This window comes from Populus nigra, chromosome 9 (genome assembly GCF_951802175.1).
Source record: "Populus nigra chromosome 9, ddPopNigr1.1, whole genome shotgun sequence".
Classification (NCBI taxonomy): Eukaryota; Viridiplantae; Streptophyta; class Magnoliopsida; order Malpighiales; family Salicaceae; genus Populus; species Populus nigra.
The window spans coordinates 14,162,271-14,180,300 of NC_084860.1; the positions used below are offsets into that span (position 1 = coordinate 14,162,271).

An 18,030-nucleotide genomic window follows, 5' to 3' on the forward strand; every position below is an offset into this window, starting at 1 on the left:
GCAGGACCACCAAAATTTAAAATGATAAACATGTCTCCTTTTTATTTTATAATTACTCTTCTCTTGTCATCTTATCTATTTTATCTATTTTATCATCTTATCTATTTTTACATGTTTGCCGCGATGTGACAACCATCTTTATAAATCAGAATTTTTGTGTATGGGTGAAAAGAGTAAAAAATTCTTGTTCTTTACCAATTAAAAAAATTTGAATTCACCACCTATTATTTTAGTCATTATTAGAATCCGTAATTGGTCTTCAGAGTCTAGATAAAAAGACTAATTATGTATAAAAAGAATTATATTAGTCCTAGTACATTCTATCAAGGATAAACTACATTGTTTATTTTTCTGATTATTACAAAGATATTATTGTATTTTACTAAGATATTATTGTGTTTTTCTAATCATTGATCTGTCAATTGGTTAAAAGCTAGTCCACACCAATAAAGTAAACTATGACTTTCCTTTAACAATCTACACAGATGAGGTGTAATTTTCTTATTTCTGTTTCAAAAAATATATGCAGCTGGGAATGTTCTTCTTGCTGTTAACTTTTTCCAATTTGTTGTCTAAATTAATGCACAATTGTAGAGAAAGAAGACTGGGATGCTCATCGCAGAAATGGAAGCATGAAATGAGATGAAATATATTAAAGAAAAAAACAAAATAAATGAAATCTAGGAAAGCCTCTATGAGTGCAGCAACTTGAATTACAACTTCATAAGTCAAAGAAGTTTATACAATTTCCGGTGAAGGTTCATCACAGTATTTCAAAAAAGGAAGAGTAGAAACGGCATGAAATACAGGAAAATGCACGCTACAATATACCGGTTTCTGAAATAGTAGGTGCTCCGTGAAAATTGATCCGGCATCAGCATTCACAGGGTATTGGATCCTGCATGTACGAACGGGGAACAGAAAGGATTTAGAAAATTAGTTGAGAATCCAACTAGGTACCAGTTGAAATATGTGAATCGAAGGACTTTTATATTTAAAAAGTGGGTGAGTGATTTACATTGAGAGAGAGAGAGGTTAAAAGCCATAAAGGGTGGTCTGAAAAATATATGAAGAGGACAAGTAATGGCTAAAAAAAGCTTGCCAGTAAAACTTCTCTTCAAAAACGTTTTTCTTATGTTTCTTCCTTGGTCTTCATCTTCTTCAAGCAGTCTGAGACTCTGGAACCATCACCTACAACTACAAAAGGAAGAAGTACATCCTTAGTGTTAGGATGGTCCCACTCCACCGACTCCCACCATTCTTTTGGATCTACATCGATTTCTTCAAGAGATGGGGGGGGACATGGCTGGCCATTGTCAAGCACGGGAAGGTAGATTGGTATCCTCTTTAGCTTCGGACAATCTCTTACTCTGATCTTTTGGAGAGAACCGCAAATCAATTTGGCACTACATATACTTTTCAGTTTTGGCAAATAAACAAAGTTGAGACGTCTTAAGTTTGGGAGATCGAATTCGCTGGAACTGCAGCTACTGCTGCTTTCTTCACCCACAACCCAGTCTACACTTGTTGCTATTATCTCCTCCATTTTGTGACATTCCTCGACTGAAATCAATTCCAGGTTTGCTAGGTTTCGCAGCAAGGCAAGAGGGAACAACTTTTTCATACTTGAACACCCATAACAATGGAAGTCTTTGAGATGAGAAAATATACCATCAGATGGCAGCGGTAATGGAGTAGAGCAGAACCAAGAAGATGAAAGCAAGCTCTCCATTCTATCACACAGCTGAATTTCAATGCACTCTAGTTCAATTGCATACTGTAATGATAAGACATCGCATAAACTTCCTGCATCAGTGCATCTCAAAATCACCAGTTCTTGAATGTCACATGGGAAAAATGGAGAACTTTGATTCCAGTTGATATTGAAGTTACATAAACATACTTTTCTACTTCTTCCAGAAAATTCCAATACACGTAAATAGTCTATGTTATCATTCCATTGTCCTACTAAAAATTTGTATGTACTTAGTGATAGGGTCCCGTCCCAAGATTTGAGATACCCTATGAAGTCAGAGAAACATTTAAAATGGCATTCCAAAGTTTCCAACTTCCTCAAGCATGCTACTTCCTTTCCTTCAACTGTTACTGGAGCATATTGTCCCTGCACCCAATCATCTAGTGCAAAGACTTGCAGGCGATAAAGTTGAGGTAATATTCCAGGAGGAAACTCCTTTTGACTACATCCATTAAGTTTAAGATATCTGAGGTTGGATAGACAATCCATGTCTTGAGGCACATCTACAAGTACGGTATCACTGAGATCCAACCTCTTCAGTAGCCTAAGCTTTTTTAATGATGGCACATGCCTTAGCTGCTCACAACCTTTGAGCAATAATGCACTAAGATTCTCCAAATCAGAGACAGAATCTGGCAATAATTCAACATTTGTCTCGGACAGATCAAGAACCTTGAGCTTCTTCAAATGCTTGAAAAAAGAATACGCAATAAATCTCAGAGTGTAATTATAGGGTAACAATAAGGTTGAAAGATTGGGACACCTTGGTGAATGGCTAGAAGGAATTTCTTTGAATTTACCATTTATCCAGGACACTCTTGTAAGAACCTCTTTCCACTTATCCACATCTCGTAATTCTTCGCCAACCATGATTGGAGAGCTCATTCGCAGGATTTGGCAGGCCATGTCCCTAATCAAGCCATGCATCCTGACAGCTCTATAACCATTATAATCATCACAACTTTCCAACAAACAGACATTTTCAAGTTCATTGAGCATCGTATGGCCCTCATCAAATTCTGCTTGCCTGCTATCAATCCCTTCAATTATTCCCTCATCAATCAAATAACCTATCAAGTCCTCCCTACTAATCCCATAATCTTCCGGAAATAACGCACAGTATAAGAAACATTGTTGTTGTGCTAAATCATCTAACTGGTCATAGCTAAACCTCAATGACGGAAATACCTTATCTTTCATGTCCCTAACTTCAGATTTTTTCAATTTCTCCAATGTATTCCTCCACTCATGCAGGTCACTCACACCCCTCATGCTTTCTGCCATTGTAATAATTCCCAAAGGTAAACCAGCACATTTCCTTGTAACAGATTTTGCAATTTGCTCAACTTCTGGAGAAATTACTACATCATGTGTAAATCTCTCTCTAAACAAAGTCCAAGCTTCTTCCCAAGGTAGAGGCTCCACTTTGATTTTTTGCAGGCAGCCCATCCCTCGACAAACTTTTAATGATCTAGTTGTAAGAATCAACTTGCATCCCTTCTCTTGGACAGGAATTCCCACCTTCTCTGGATCAAAAGTGTCCCACAGATTGTCCAAAATGAGGAAAGGCTGCCATTTCATTACAAATGCTTCTGAAAGTTCCTGGGCTCTTAGGATCTCGTCGTCTTCATTTGAAAGATGTATACCTAGACATCTAGCAATAAGATTCTGCAATTTATAAATGCTAAAATCTTGAGGTATAGTGATCCAGTAAACATGATGAAAAGTGCCTAATGTTTTTCTAAGTTGATAGTAAACATGTTTCACCAGTGAAGTTTTACCCACACCTCCCATCCCATAAATGCCAATGCGTAAGACTTCATCATTCATTAACCAAGACAAGATGGCATTCTTATTCTCTTCAAATGCTTTACCCGCTAACTCTGAAGAGCTAGTGGGTAACGCGTTTTCTCTAGCATCACTTTTGTTGGGAGTATGGCCACCAGAAGAGCTAGCTTCTGCAACAGGCTTCACTGATCTATCTGTCTTGTTATCTACATTAATTAACCAGTCAGCTCTAATTCTACATTTTTTGTTGACACCCTCCATAGCTAGAAAGGCTGCTTCTTGAACATCCTTAGGCACTTCTCTACAAATCGCAGCACCATGCCCTTTAGTACCTGACCAGTGCCATTTGATCCTTGAAATCGAAGTACGAAACGCAAATAGATGCCCGCAGAACTTACACTTCTTCTTACCAACATCATTCTCCTCAACGTAAGCCTGGAATTGATCATCTGATAAAACCATTTTCTCCTTGTACTTTAGTGTCCCTATAACATAAAAAAAAATGTCAAAACATTCAATAAAATGAAAGTTTAATTAATTGCACCAAATAAAAAAGTTGCATAAATTCTTCAGTTCATAAAAATAGAAAAAAAAAATAAGCATGATTACATACAAGATAATTTCAAAATAGGACGAGGCAAAGGAAAAAGACTTCGTGCCGTGCCGGCCGATAAGGTGATGTAACTTGGAAGACGTTAATTAGAACAGAAACAGAGGAGCATAGACAGGTTAACTAGCAGCAAACTTCCTCTCTTATCTTCAATTCTGTGTGAGAGGAATAAGGCGGGTTAGAACATGGAATCAAATAGGTCTCTGAAATAATTATAATCTGATCGGATCTTCAACTCCAAACAAAATCTACAAAGCAGGCAGTACTAATTATAGTTGAAAGACAATAAATAAACAAAAAATATGAAACAAATTAGGTTATTGTTTACCTGTACTGATACAGATGTTGTCCAAACTTAAGAGGATGATTTCCAGAACGATCTGATTATAAAATCTGAAAAAAGCAAGGAAGCAAGCACTGCAACTGAAGGGAAAGCGCGAATTGGGAAAGACAGATGTAGGCTGATGTGAAAAGGATGTAGCCCTAGCAGGCAACCCAAGCTAAACGCAATTCTAATTTCAAGCTATTCCACTATTATTATTATTATTATTATTATTCACCTTCCTAGAAGCTGCCGCCTTGGAGATAGACTAAATTTAAAATATAAAAAATATATTTTAAAATTATAATATAGAAACATATAGAGCCAAACTACTGTTTGTTTTTTCGGTTAAACTAATTAAAAACTTGGTTGCGTTGTGTGTGTGCTGGTGGTATTGAAAAACGGTGATTGAAGAAAAATAAATACTTTGTGTTTGTATGGTGATTTATTACTGGAGTAAACTAAAAACTCAATCTAGCCCCAATGTCTTTTTTCATTACAAATTGATCCCTTTTGATTTTATTGATTTTACCTCAGATTTAATGGACATTCAATAAATTTATCCCTTAAGTTAATTAAGTATTAGTTTGTATTCCTGCGCTACGCCACATTGTGAGAAACAAATAAACTTTAAACGCAAAACAAAAAATGTCCGAAATTGTTTATTACTGTTATGAAATCTAAAATTACATTTTTTTTTCAATCATTATAATTTTTTTATTATTGTATTTCTTGTTAATTTTGTTGAACACATGGTTTTTAACCATTGTTTCTGTTATAAAACAATGATTTTATTATTGATAATGCAATTTTAAGACAAATATGTGATTGAAATCTACAAACATCACAAACATAATAAAATTATGTTAAAAATATATTTAAAAATTTCAAGAATAAAAAACAAGTATTGGAATTGAATTATTATGAACAATTTATCATTGGCATTTGTATATCATATACATGATATCCTGAAAATAATTATTAAAATTCAAATATCAATTTATGAAAAGTATTTATGATCATGTTAAAAATGGAAAGCAAGTGAATTTTATAATTTTTTTCAAAATACAAAAAAAATAAAAATAAGTTTGGCCTATAGCAGCAGGCTAAATACACATGAGGATCTAGAAGTCATGTCATCTACTAACAAGATTCAAATTCGAACTCGTGACTTTGTAGCTTTACAAGTGTAGTAGTCGAGCCACGGCATTAAATTATTATAATTAAATTTAAAAAATATGTCAATATTTTTTATTATTTATATAAACAGTAAAATACCATAAGTAATCTAGGTTTTTTCATACTGTGGGTTAATTTTATCCAATCTGCACGTATTTAATGCTTCCATCCAAGTTGAGAAACGAAATTTTTTGGTTTCCCCGTCTCCTTCACTCTTCTCTGGCTTCTGTTGATCCCCATTTACAGCAAAACTATTCTCCGCTACATGCTGATTTCTTGATTTGCTGGCTGATCATCCATACTCTTAAAGTATCGCCATTTCTCCCGTTCTTGACAGCCACAGCATTAATCCTCGAGATATTGATCTAATTCTCAATTGCTCACAGAATTTTCAAAGCTTGAATTGCAGTTGCAATGGAGCACAAAGAAAACCAGCAACATTTTTATGGAGGCTATTCAATACGCCAGAAGAAAAGGACGCGAGCTGAAGGATCAGATCATAGGAAACTTTTTCTATTTTATCACAGCAAGTCATTATGCTTGTTCGTCATAATTTAATTCATTGTCTCTTCATCTTAGAAAAACTAGCAATTTCTCTATTCATGAGTTGCCTTTGGATTTCTACAACAAGAACTGCTACCTCTGCAATTTTGATATAATTTGCACACAATATTGTCCTTTAAATGTCCTATGATCTATCGCTTTGCTTGCACTTTAGTTGTTGTTTATGACTCTACCTATATTATCAAACCTTTGATACAAGCTTGGCTGCAATCTTCATTGTCATTGCCCAACAATCTCTTCTTTTCCATGGATGTTCTCTCGCTTCTAATGAAGCATATTGCATCTCCAATTATTTTTTCCATCTATTTATTTCTTTTTTATCTCCATGTGTGTAGGTAGCCTAAAGTGACCCGTGGTGAAGCGCGGACAATCAATTTAATATATGCATAAAAGGCATCACACCAAAACAAAAACAAAATGAAAAATAAAGTGAAAAAATATAAAATTTTAATGGAAGGTATTGCCCGTGAACTATTGAAGTTGAAACACATTAAGGATTGTTTTACCAATTTAGTCAATTATGCTCTTGCACTATCATTTTTTCAGACAAATATTGTTCATCCTTTAATCTCCGCTAGCCTTGGTTCCCACGCTTCGTTGCGGGATTAGATTATTTTTTTGTATAAAAAATAATGTTTAGACATTGAAATAGAGTTAAAAAAAATAATATAAAAAACTTATCATGATAAATGTGTAACAACACTAATTATTATTAAGTTAACATAGGATAATAAATGTTTAATTATTATTATTGTTGTTGAAAAAATAAAAACTATGAATTTGATTTGAAGGATAAAATTGAAAACTATAAAAATTTTGACAAGAAGACCAAGGAAAACAATAAGAAATCAAAATAAAATGGACCAAACTGAAATTACCATTATTATCATTGAGAAAACCAAAATCATAAACTTGATTTGAATGATAAAATTAAAAGTCATAAAAACTTTATCAAAAGAACAAAGGGGAAAAATACGAAATTAAAAGCAGAAAGATCGAATCAAAAATCATTATATATACAAATTAGAAATCAAAGGTTATATTGAAAACATATAAAACTTTATCAAAAAAAAATGACAAAAATATACAAATCAAGACTGTAGGGACTGGATCTGAAATACCAATAAAATTAAGGACCATAATGTATTTATTGGTGTAGGAGAGTGAAATAAAAAGGAAAAAAAAAGTCACTGACAATAAACTCTTTAGACTAAACACATCCCCCTATGATGGAAGAGGAAACGACAAGGAATCAGACTATATGGTGGAAACCTATTTTTAACTACTAAGAAACGTTACACGCGTTGCTCAAAAAATACGACATCTCCTACTCGCTAGAGCAATTTTTTCAAATAAAAAATATTTTTTAATAATAAATTACAATACCACCCTCATACAAACCAGCAATTAACAAAAAATAATCAAAGCCAAAAGACTCTAATATCCTTGATGCAATAGTACATTTGTAATTCAATTATATATAAAAACCTAAAAATAACTATATACCCCTACCCAAAGCAATCGATTTATTTACTCTTAAGGATATTTTTATTATTTTATTATTCATAAAATATTATATAGACAAAAATATTCTCATACAAATTAATAATGATTAATGACTCGTGTAATAATATCAAAATCTCTCAAAATCAAAAGCAAGCAATTTTTTTTGCCAAGATTATAAATGTCACTCTATTATTGTAGTGAATAATGAAGTGAGTTGATTTTTTCATGCATTTTAGTATAATTGTTAGTTGATGTAATTATTATTAGGTAAATGAGCCCAACATTATCATTGTTCTACTTTAAAAAACAATTTCAAGGTTTTTTAGATTAGAAAGTATTTTTATTAATTTTTTCAATGTCAAATATTCACAAAATTATAAAATATAGAAAATATGTTCCGATGCTTCCAATTTTGTTAGAGACCCTAAAAAACAACATTAATTTATCCGTATAGTTTTAATATAGTTCCTATATTACTAACCTAAAAAATATTGAAATTATTTTTGAAGTAGATTGGTGTTTCATAACATATATGAATAATTTCAACACAAAATACCAAAAAAAAAAAAGAGGATTTTAATGGACAGTTTTGGTCAATGGTTAAAGCTTGGTCTTTTGACCTAATGTTGACATCAAACGGAGGATAACGAAGGGGCAACATTTATCCAAAAGATGATGGCCAAGAACATAGTCTTTCAATTCCCTCAAATTTGATTTTGTTTTTATTTAAAATAATTTTTTATATATATTTTTGGATTGTTTTATATATTAATATTAAAAATATTTTTTTAAAAATTAAAAAAAAAATTAATACATTTCTAATTAAAAAACACTTTAAACAATTATCAATACCACAACCTCAAAATACCAAATCTCAATGTGCGACAGTCTCAACATCAATAGTTCAATTCAAGTGCAGAAACTATCATTAAATGAGAATAAAAAATACATAAAGATGCTGAGCACATAGCGTTAGCTATCAACTTGGCACCTGGCATTCCAAAAGCTTTCTTCGCAATTCCTCAACGTATTTGAAGAAGCATGAATCCTAGTCCAAAAGGGGCACAAAGAGACGTGAATATCAGTATAAAATCAAACGAATAGGAGGTAAAAAACAAGAAAATCAACTCATGTATGAAACATGTAAATCAACAACAGGAGCATTAAAGATTCTTAAGAGATGGAGCAAAAGAGGGGCTAACCAATGGCCAGGCAGTTTATGTAACCTCTCGCTCAACAGCATCAGGGAGGGGGTTGATGGATGTTCTTTGCACTGCGCTTGTCCCATTCCACATACTCCCACCATTCTTCTGGATACGACGGGCTTTTCGAATTGATTTTAGCAGGGCATGAGAGAACGGTAACCTCTTCAGCTTCAAACAGTAAACAACATCAAGTTCTTGGAGAGAATCACAAATCATTACCCCACTGCAAATGCTTTTTAGCTCCGATAAATTTCTCAATTTTAGTAGCCGCAAATTTGGCAGCCTGAATTCCACACTGGCATCAATGGAACGGCTGCTGCTGTTTCTTTCTTCACCCATAATCCCGCCTTCGTCTTCTTCTTCGGCCGCTATTATCTCCTCCATTTTGTCACAAAATTCTACTTCAATTACTTCGAGGTGTTTGAGGTTCGGTAGCAAGCCAGAAGGAAACAGCTTTTTTATACTTGGACAATTAAACACATCAAATACTCTGAGACAAGAAAAGGTACCAATAGATGGGAATGGTTGTAAAGCAGTTCCTTCTCTGCCGAAGAGGGCAAGTAAGTTCTTCAACCAGTAAAGATGAAGAGTTTCGACGCTTTTAACTATATCAGTGGAAAAGCTGGACAACGTGAACAGGAACTCCACACCATGGCACTCAGAAATTACAAAAGACTTCAGTCCAGTTGCTTGTACGTTGCATAAGTTTCTGGCATCATGGCATTTAGCAATCACCAGTTTCTGTATGCCTTCAGGAAGTGCTAGAAAATCTCCTCTTTCGCCAATATTGCAGTTATATAACCGAACTTCTTTATTTGTGTCTTTCTTTGAGATTGGAGGTAGCATAAAATCTGTAAAGACATTGTCACCTAGTTGTCCTATTTTGATATCGTAAGTGCATAACGGTTGCCTCTCTTCAGATTGAAGATAGTTGTTGAAATCAACAAGATCATAGAAATGGCATTTCAAAGATTCCAACTTTCTCAAGCCTGCTACTCCCTCTACTTCAACTGCTCTGAGACCTCCTAAAGACTGGTTCAGGTGGAGGAATTGTAAATTAGAGAGATTAAATAACATAGTGGCAGAAAATTCCTTGAGTGCAGTCCCGTCGAGATTAAGATACCTCAATTTGAAAAGCAAATCTATACCATGAGGCACCTCTTCAAGTGGGGCATTACTGAAATTCAGCATCTTCAGTTTCCTGAGCTTTGCTAATGATGGTACATGTCTCAGCTTGTAACAGCCTCTCAGCCATAATCCATCTAGATGCACAAGACCAGAGATGGAACCTGGCAATTCCTTAATAGCAGTAAAAGAGAGGTCAAGAAACTGGAGCAGGCAGAATCGTTTGACAAAAGAATCTGTGATCAATTCCAGTTTGTGATTTCCACATAACAACAAGGTTGCCAGATTGGTACACCTTGGCGAAAGGTTTGGTGGAACTTCCTTGATGTCATTTCTCATTAATGAAACGTGCACAAGGCCCTCGGTCCATGTCTCCTCATCTGGGAATTCTTTTAATTGAACACCAGCTTTAACCATTGCTCTTGAATTCATAATTTGGAGGGCCATATCCCTAATCAAGTCAGGCATCCTGACATATCCATAATCTTCAGTTATAAAGCTCTCCAATAAGCAGGCATTTTCAAGTTTATCAAGCATGAAGTGGCCCTTATCAAATTGGGATTGCCTGCTCCCTCTCGCTTCTATTATTCCCTCAGCAATCAAATACTCTATCAAGTCATTTTTGTTGATCTTGCAATCCTCTGGAAACAACGCACAATATAACAGACATCGTTGCAATGATAAATCATTCAAATGTAAATAACTAAATTCCAATATCGGAAACACATCGAGTTCCATGCTACCTTTTCTACTTTTCAACTCTTCCATTTCCTGTAATGTTTTCCTCCACGCATAAACATCTTCCACTCCCCTCATGCTTCTCGCCGTTGTTTTAATCCCAAGTGGAAAGCCAGCACATTCACTCGCAAGAAATTTTGCAAAATGTCCCACTTTGACATCATAATTCCCAAGTTCCTTGGCAAACAAGCTCCAAGCCTCTTCCTCAGAAAGAGGCTCCACAATGACCATGTACTCCGGGCAGCCCATCCATTTACAAACATCTAGTGATCGAGTTGTAAAAATCAACTTGCATGTATTCCCTCTGATAGGAATTCCCACCTTCTCCGCATCAAAATGATTCCTCAAATCATCTAATATCAGCACATATTTTTGTTTTGTTAAAAATGCTTTTGAAAGTTTTGCAGCTCTACTCTTCTCATCTTTTTCATTTGAAAGATCTAAATCAATGTTTTTGGCAATCAGATTCTGCAACTTATAAATGCTAAAATCTTGTGTTACAGTAATCCAATAAATATGCTGAAAAGAGTTTGGTTTTTTCAGAAGCAGATTACGGATATGCTTCACCAGTGTTGTTTTGCCCATCCCCCCACCTCCACAAACACCAATAGTTAAAACCTTTTCCTTCTTTAACAAAGACCAAATCTCATCCGTATTTCTTTGAAACGCTTCACCCACTGGCTCCGTTGTCAGCAATGCATCTCCTCTAGTCTCATATAACCCTTCCTGAATCAGATCTCCAGCCATGTCCTCTCTGCTACAATTCAAATCATCGTTCTCCTTTGACGAATCATATATCTCTTGCCAGTCTTTTTCAATTAATTGACCAACGAGATCCATTCTTGGCAACACAGTTCCTCCAGTCTCGTGAACATCAGCAACATTCCCTTCAACAGAGCTACCAGTTTCAACAAACTGGATCAATTCTGCAGGACTCTTGCTCTCTACTTCATCCGATCTTTCAGCTTCCATCAGCACCTCTTCTATATCCCTTGCAAGAATTTCAACTTCATTCTTTTCTTCTAGTGAAGAAGTAGAAAACTTATTAGCTACCTCACTTGGCATGGTTTTAAGTTTCTTTCTTGAGCCATGAATAGCTAAATAGGATGCTTCTTGAATCTCTTTAGGCACTTTTGTACAGATATTAACTCCACGCCGTTTGACTCCCGCGAAATGTGATTTGATCCTCGATATTGAAGTAGCAACAGCAAATATATACTCGCAAAACTTGCACCTCAAAAGACCAGTACCGGTCATCTTCTCCACATAATCCCAAAAGGGATCGTTCGGTCTAACCATTTCTATTGTTGAATCCTTACATGCACAAACTAAATTAATTTTAGGAGAATGGAAGTTATAATTTATTATTTAATTCAAATAAGAATATCGAAAAAGATTAGAAAAAGGGAACAACGAAGTTATAAAGAAGTAGGCGATGATACCAAGTAGCAATTACAGACCAAACAGAAACTCTAGAAATAAGCATACACAGGAAAGAGAAACAAAAACATTTGTGAATTTACATTAACTTCAAGATACAGTAAAAAAATAAAACAAATAAATAGGAGCATTGAATGAACGGAAGACAACACAGCTTACCTGGCCGGTCGGCTTGGTTTATGTGGCTGTTGTCTGAAAAGATGCTGATCAGTTTAGTTTAGTTTAGTTTAGAGCTAATGCAAGAACACAGGCAGCGTCTGAAAAGATGTTGATCAGTATAGTTTAGTTTAGAGCTAATGCATGAACACAAGCAGCAAAGCGAATTGTAGGATTCTTAACCTTAAGAGAGTCAACGCGATTTGTGGGAAGATGCTTGCAGTTGAAGGGAAGTTGATAAGAAATGAATATAGACCTGCTTTTGTAGTTCTCGTTCGAGCGTGGAAAGGGCGTTTCTTCCGAGTAATTTACACCAGCTCATATTCATATTTAATTTCATTTTAAAAAGTGGTTACAGTTTTTGTTTTCGAATTTCTTATGTTACGAAAAACTTGCCCCATTTCACATTTTTACCGTTCTAACACTTTAATAAAAAAATTAATTGTAAAATTAAAACAGGTTATAAAAATATTTAAAAAATAACATAGTTTAAACACAATTATAATTCTAAATATTAGTTTTGTAACCAGAATAACAGTTGTTTATTTATAAATCAAAAATAAAATTAATTAACATGTATAAAATTTAATTAAGAAATAAGAAGGGAAATAAGTGGATGTGGTATGAAAAAGAAATGAGAAGGAAAAAGAAGGGAAAGAAAGAATGTCTTTATTAAAAAATATTGACGAGATAATTTTAACTATACTATAAAAAACCATCAAACAAAACCATAATTAGATAATGATTTTATTTGTAATTAATTAAACCCTAAAGTATCTTAACCCAAAATTAATTTTAAATAAAATTATTAACCAATTACGATTTTATTTGATAATCTTTTATGATGTGGTTAGAATCATTTTGTTGAAATTTTTCTAACAATACTAGATATCTAAAACAACATTATTCCTAATGACGGGCACAAAACTCATATTCAGAATAGCAATTGTATTTAAACTTTGTTATTTTTCAAATATTTTTGTTAGACTTTTAATAAACCAAGTCAACTTTTCAAAAACAAATCCAATTCACAAGTCATCCAGCAGAGAAAAAAAATCCAATTCAAAAGTAATCCAAATAGAATTGCCCTTTTTACGATTATTTTGTAGGTATGTTCAAGATTAAAAAGGAAAGAAAGAAAGAAAAGCATTGACGAGGACTGAACAAAGAGAAAAATAAAACGAAACGTGAACCGTTGGGCAAGTTAAGTTGTTCTTTCCTTCCGCCGGAAGCCATCTCAGTACACCTCCTTTACACGCAGACATGTCTAAGCACAGATACCACCGAATGAACGCCCAAGACCTGCCCTAAGACTAGAGGGATTCTAGGCTCAAACGAAGGCGTTTGTACTCTGGTTCATTTTGATTGCGACCTCCTACTAAAATTCTCTCTCTTTTTCTTTATTCAATCACTGAGCTAGACAGACACCCCTTCAGTTATATTTCATCTGTTTTTCTATTGAATAACATGTGAATTGCACATACTTCCTTGGAAAACATCAAAATATCATCAAATATTGGTAAAAAAAAATTTAAAAAATAACATCCCCCTGATGTTTATGATTAAATTATCATCAAAATAGTTTCATAAACTTTTGATAACTTTTTGCTATATTTCTGTGAAAAGCATGTGAGCTGTATAGCAGTTAAATCTGATGAAATATAGCAGGAGTATCAGTCAAAACACTTGATGATTTGAGCGTTGAGATCAAAAAGAAATTGATTCAGGGGTGTCGATCAAAATAACCTATATATTATATGACCAGCTCATGAAACAGCTAGCATTAACAACACCTGACGAGGGCGTTAATCAAACGTATATGCTGATATATCACTAGGGCTAAAATATATCAGTTATCGTCATCAATCAGTAATCCATCCATCATAGACAAAACTGCAACTTCGTAACACGTGAATTAACAATTTGACAGAACCCATTCCCCCCACCAGAGAAAAGAAAATGAAAGAAGGAAAGAAAGAGAAAAAACAGAAGCTAAGTTCATGACTGAAGGACTCATGCATCTCTAGTTATCGAAATCCCACAGGTGGTCAGTTAACACGACGGGGAAAAAGACGCCCTAGTCAAACAAAAGATACAGAGCACTCTGATGAAAAGAAAACAGCTTCAGAAGATGTTCACAAGATTTAAATTTCAGCCTACCAGAGAGGCATTTGTTTCAGCACTGCATACAAGGGCAAACCATGGCCATCATACCTCGGGGATACAATCTGAGGATTTAACTTTCTGCGATGATGCTAATCCTGCAAGATCAAATTTATCAACGACAGTGAGGGTTGAGGATTAACATTCTTTTTGCTTCCAGTTCCTGAAGACGGGCTTTTGCAAGGAAAATTCAATTCAAAAAAAAAATGATGGGAAGGAAGTGCAATAACTATATGATCAGGTTAAAGGAAATAAAATTGAAATGTTGATTGAATTTACATGAATCAAGTCTAAGAAGAAGCAGCATGAACTCGCAGGAAGAATAATAAGCATACACAATTTGAAAGATAAATGGAGAACAGTAAAACAAAGTCAGAGTGTCACGGGGTAAGAATCTAGAGGGAAAGAGGATACTATGCAGGGGCACCATTTCAAACAACTTTACACGCAATAATCTTGGTAAACCAATGGTTTTTTTCTCTTTATTTTGACAAGTTTGCAAAATTAAGGAGAATAACAAAAACTTCCAAACAACACAGTTTATGAGCATGGGAACATATGTAGAGTAGAAATCTGATCAACAAATGGAAGAGAGGAGTTCAGCATACATGCAATATTTGGTCCTTGGTCTTTTGTGTTTGTTTAGGCCCTGGTGATAGCCCGTAATCATTAAGGAAAGGTACACAAATGAATTACTTATGAAATGATCACAAATGAGCAAGCAAAGCATCCATTGGCAATTAGAAACATTCACTTCGTACACATTTATGACATGCAAGAAGAAAAGAACAAAAATTGAAGATAAAAATTAAGCAGAAAAGGGTAATGCCTCTTGTAATCTAGAACGCATACTGAAGTTTACAGGCTCTCCTAAGCCCTAACAAGTGATATGGTAATGTAGTCTTGAAACACAGAAAGAGGGGATCTTCGTCTCTTAAGCCCTGGGCTGTGAGATAATAAGCAGTACTAAAGGGCTACATATCATAAAAGACTTTATAACTAAAATATGATATGCAAAGATGACACTTATATGACACCAACCAATATCCCAAATGAAAATTGAACCAGAAAAACTTAAATCACTGTGACGAGGACCCGGGCTGCTAACGGCAACCTCTACAATGATGAAAAGAGTTAAACAGAAATGCATGAGATGATGCAAAAAGAAAAATGACTCAAAATCAGACCACAGAGGGGAAGACAGGAAATTTTTTAGCTCACTCCAAAACATTGTTGCAAAGAAGCTAGTTGAGTTCAACGATAACCAAAACCGAATTTACATCACATGTCAAATCTTCAAGATAGCTAAACCTTCCATCATACCCATTTCATCAACTCAAGAAAAAGAAGAGGCAAATACAAACAAAACCAAATTCCAACAAACAAATTTCAAGCCAACTCACCATAGCACTGGCAAATCAATCACAGATGCAACCCAGCAAAAAGCAACTCCAATTCCTTATCTTGTGAGCCGGTCCTCTAACAAAATCCAAGATAAAGGTTAATCTTTACAGATAAATTATCATCTTTTTTTTATCAAAATTGCTATATTTTGATACCTGGATGGACACAAGTTGAAGAATTTTATTAAGAACCCGCATACGATGAGAAACATAACTGCTGGTTGCAGGAAGTTGATTCATCCTATTAATTTCTTGATGAACTGCCGCTGTCTTCTCTTCATTACCCATATGGTTCCATCAAACTGAACAATCGTTGATATCGAAAGGGGAAGCCGATCCACGTATCGGTAGTTTTACTTAAAAAATATAAGCTGAACATCCTATTTATACTGAGTCAATATTTTCTAAATTATTTCATTTCCTAAATTAAATAAAAAATAAATAAAAAAGAGTAAAATATTTTTCTAAACTAAATAAAAAATAATCAAGACTATAAAAAATTAAAACACAAGAAAAAAATACAATTGACATAAAAAAAATTACACTATAATCCTAATTTATATTTTGTTTCTGAATAATTATATCTAATTTTATATATGTTTTTAAAGGTTTGTAAGCCTTTAAATAACCCATTTTTACCGGATAAGAAAATTAGAATTTTAAATAAAAAGGAAATGACATAAAATCTAAAATTAAGTTCAATTATAAAAATAAAAGGGAAAAATAATGAAATTGACTCTAAACAATATATTCGAGGTTTTTCGGAACTTAGCTAATTAGAGTCGATCATTCTTTATAAAAACTGAACCTAAAATTATCTAGTAAAATTTAAGTCTAATCCAAAGATAATATTATTATGAGCTTTTCTTGTCAAGTTATTTATATAGTGCAAGCAAACATCTTATTAGGTTTAGCTCTATCCTAGTGGTTCATAAATAAGTATGATATACTTTTTATATAATTTACTAGTAGTAAATTCACAACTGACTATTTAGAACTATTATATTCTAATGATCCATTTACATCAATTTTCTTTTATGACTACATACAAACATTGCATACATCTAAAATCGATCATGGCAAGTCAATCCGCTAACCCATCTCTATGGGATTTTGATCGAGCCAAATTAGTGAGAAAACTTGAAATTAAAAAAAAATCTTCATTTCAAGCCTTTTACTTTAAAAAATAAATTGTTTCACAGGGGTTTTTTTAAAGAAAAAAACTTTATATGGACCCATGACTTAGGCCAAGTCGACCCTAGGTTAAGTTTCTTAACCATAGGTCATTGTTGTCATTACCTCATAATTAAAAAACAAAACCTAAACCCCACCGGCTTTTCACTGTAGAGCAAGACTCAATGCATTACGGATTGTTATAGTACAATGATAATTTTTCCCTCCATGTTTGTAAGGAAAGGGATGAGTTTTTTTTTTTTAGGGGGGGATAGTCTTTTTCACGGGATTGAATTAGAATTACCAATTTGTTTGAGGGTAAGTTGGTCTCTGCATATTTTTATTGAACATTTAAATTATTAATCTACCCTTTAAAAACAAAAACAAATTAACTGGGAGGCACGGCACATTTTTTGTTTTTTAATTATTTAGAACGATATAATTAATTAAATACTCTTGCAATTTTGTTTTTCTTTTACTTTGGTCTAGGAGTGTTTTTGTTATTTCCTTTTGGTTTTTCTATAATTGTCAATTAGAGTTAAGGATGATTAGGTCTTTTGGTATCTATAAAATTATTTAAAAATAAAAGGTTGTTGGGGCGTGCACCAAACACGCCAACAAGTGAGAGGAGCCCGTGCCGTTTGAACAACACATCCAGGCTCCTCCCATCGTCAAACACCACTTTTTGCAACAGTGTTTGAAGTGGTGTATCGAGAGCTTTATAGTGGGTGGCGCACATGATAATGGAGGACAAACAGTAGGGCTCCGGTGGATTTTTCTTTCCTCCTCCCCGTTTTCTCTCTCTCCTTTCTTAGGCAAAGTACACAAGCTTCATTTCATTTGTTTTATTCATACAATATAGTTTTGATTCTTTTGATTTCTATCTATTTTTTTTAATCTTT

General features: G+C 33.9%; 2 protein-coding genes and 1 long non-coding RNA gene across 11 annotated transcripts; all 3 read right to left on the reverse strand.

The window, feature by feature from the left end:
* Positions 1–695: 695 nt before the first annotated feature.
* On the reverse strand, positions 696–4,696 carry LOC133703785 (probable disease resistance protein At4g27220). 4 transcript variants are annotated; one of them, XR_009843941.1, is made up of 4 exons: positions 4,483–4,696; positions 4,158–4,309; positions 1,019–4,029; positions 696–898 (listed from the first exon to the last, which is right to left on the reverse strand). XR_009843941.1 is itself a non-coding variant. In XM_062128463.1 (4 exons), exon 3 carries the CDS (start codon positions 4,004–4,006, stop codon positions 1,133–1,135), a length of 2,874 nt encoding a protein of 957 aa, XP_061984447.1. In that variant the 5' UTR covers positions 4,007–4,029; positions 4,158–4,309; positions 4,483–4,696; the 3' UTR covers positions 696–898; positions 1,103–1,132. The 4 variants fall into 4 exon arrangements, 3 of the variants coding, with proteins under 3 accessions (XP_061984447.1, XP_061984445.1, XP_061984446.1); XM_062128463.1 differs by having other exon boundaries at positions 1,103–4,029; XM_062128461.1 differs by having other exon boundaries at positions 696–4,029.
* A 3,871-nt stretch (positions 4,697–8,567) lies between these two features.
* On the reverse strand, positions 8,568–12,962 carry LOC133703164 (probable disease resistance protein At4g27220). 6 transcript variants are annotated; one of them, XM_062127614.1, is made up of 4 exons: positions 12,573–12,961; positions 12,393–12,490; positions 8,928–12,107; positions 8,568–8,773 (listed from the first exon to the last, which is right to left on the reverse strand). In XM_062127614.1, exon 3 carries the CDS (start codon positions 12,090–12,092, stop codon positions 8,943–8,945), a length of 3,150 nt encoding a protein of 1,049 aa, XP_061983598.1. In that variant the 5' UTR covers positions 12,093–12,107; positions 12,393–12,490; positions 12,573–12,961; the 3' UTR covers positions 8,568–8,773; positions 8,928–8,942. The 6 variants fall into 6 exon arrangements, with proteins under 6 accessions (XP_061983598.1, XP_061983594.1, XP_061983597.1 ...); XM_062127610.1 differs by having other exon boundaries at positions 8,928–12,121; positions 12,393–12,961; XM_062127613.1 differs by having other exon boundaries at positions 8,928–12,490; positions 12,573–12,960.
* A 1,232-nt stretch (positions 12,963–14,194) lies between these two features.
* LOC133703218 (uncharacterized) lies at positions 14,195–16,318 on the reverse strand. Its single transcript, XR_009843842.1, has 3 exons — positions 16,112–16,318; positions 15,956–16,031; positions 14,195–14,650 (listed from the first exon to the last, which is right to left on the reverse strand). It is a non-coding gene; the product is annotated as an uncharacterized LOC133703218 (long non-coding RNA).
* Between the last annotated feature and the right edge of the window lie 1,712 nt (positions 16,319–18,030).

Excerpts from the sequence above, each read along its gene's own strand:
- LOC133703785 (XM_062128463.1), bottom strand. The coding sequence starts at position 4,006 with ATGGTTTTATCAGATGATCAATTCCAGGCTTACGTTGAGGAGAATGAT.
- LOC133703164 (XM_062127615.1), bottom strand. The coding sequence starts at position 12,092 with ATGGTTAGACCGAACGATCCCTTTTGGGATTATGTGGAGAAGATGACC.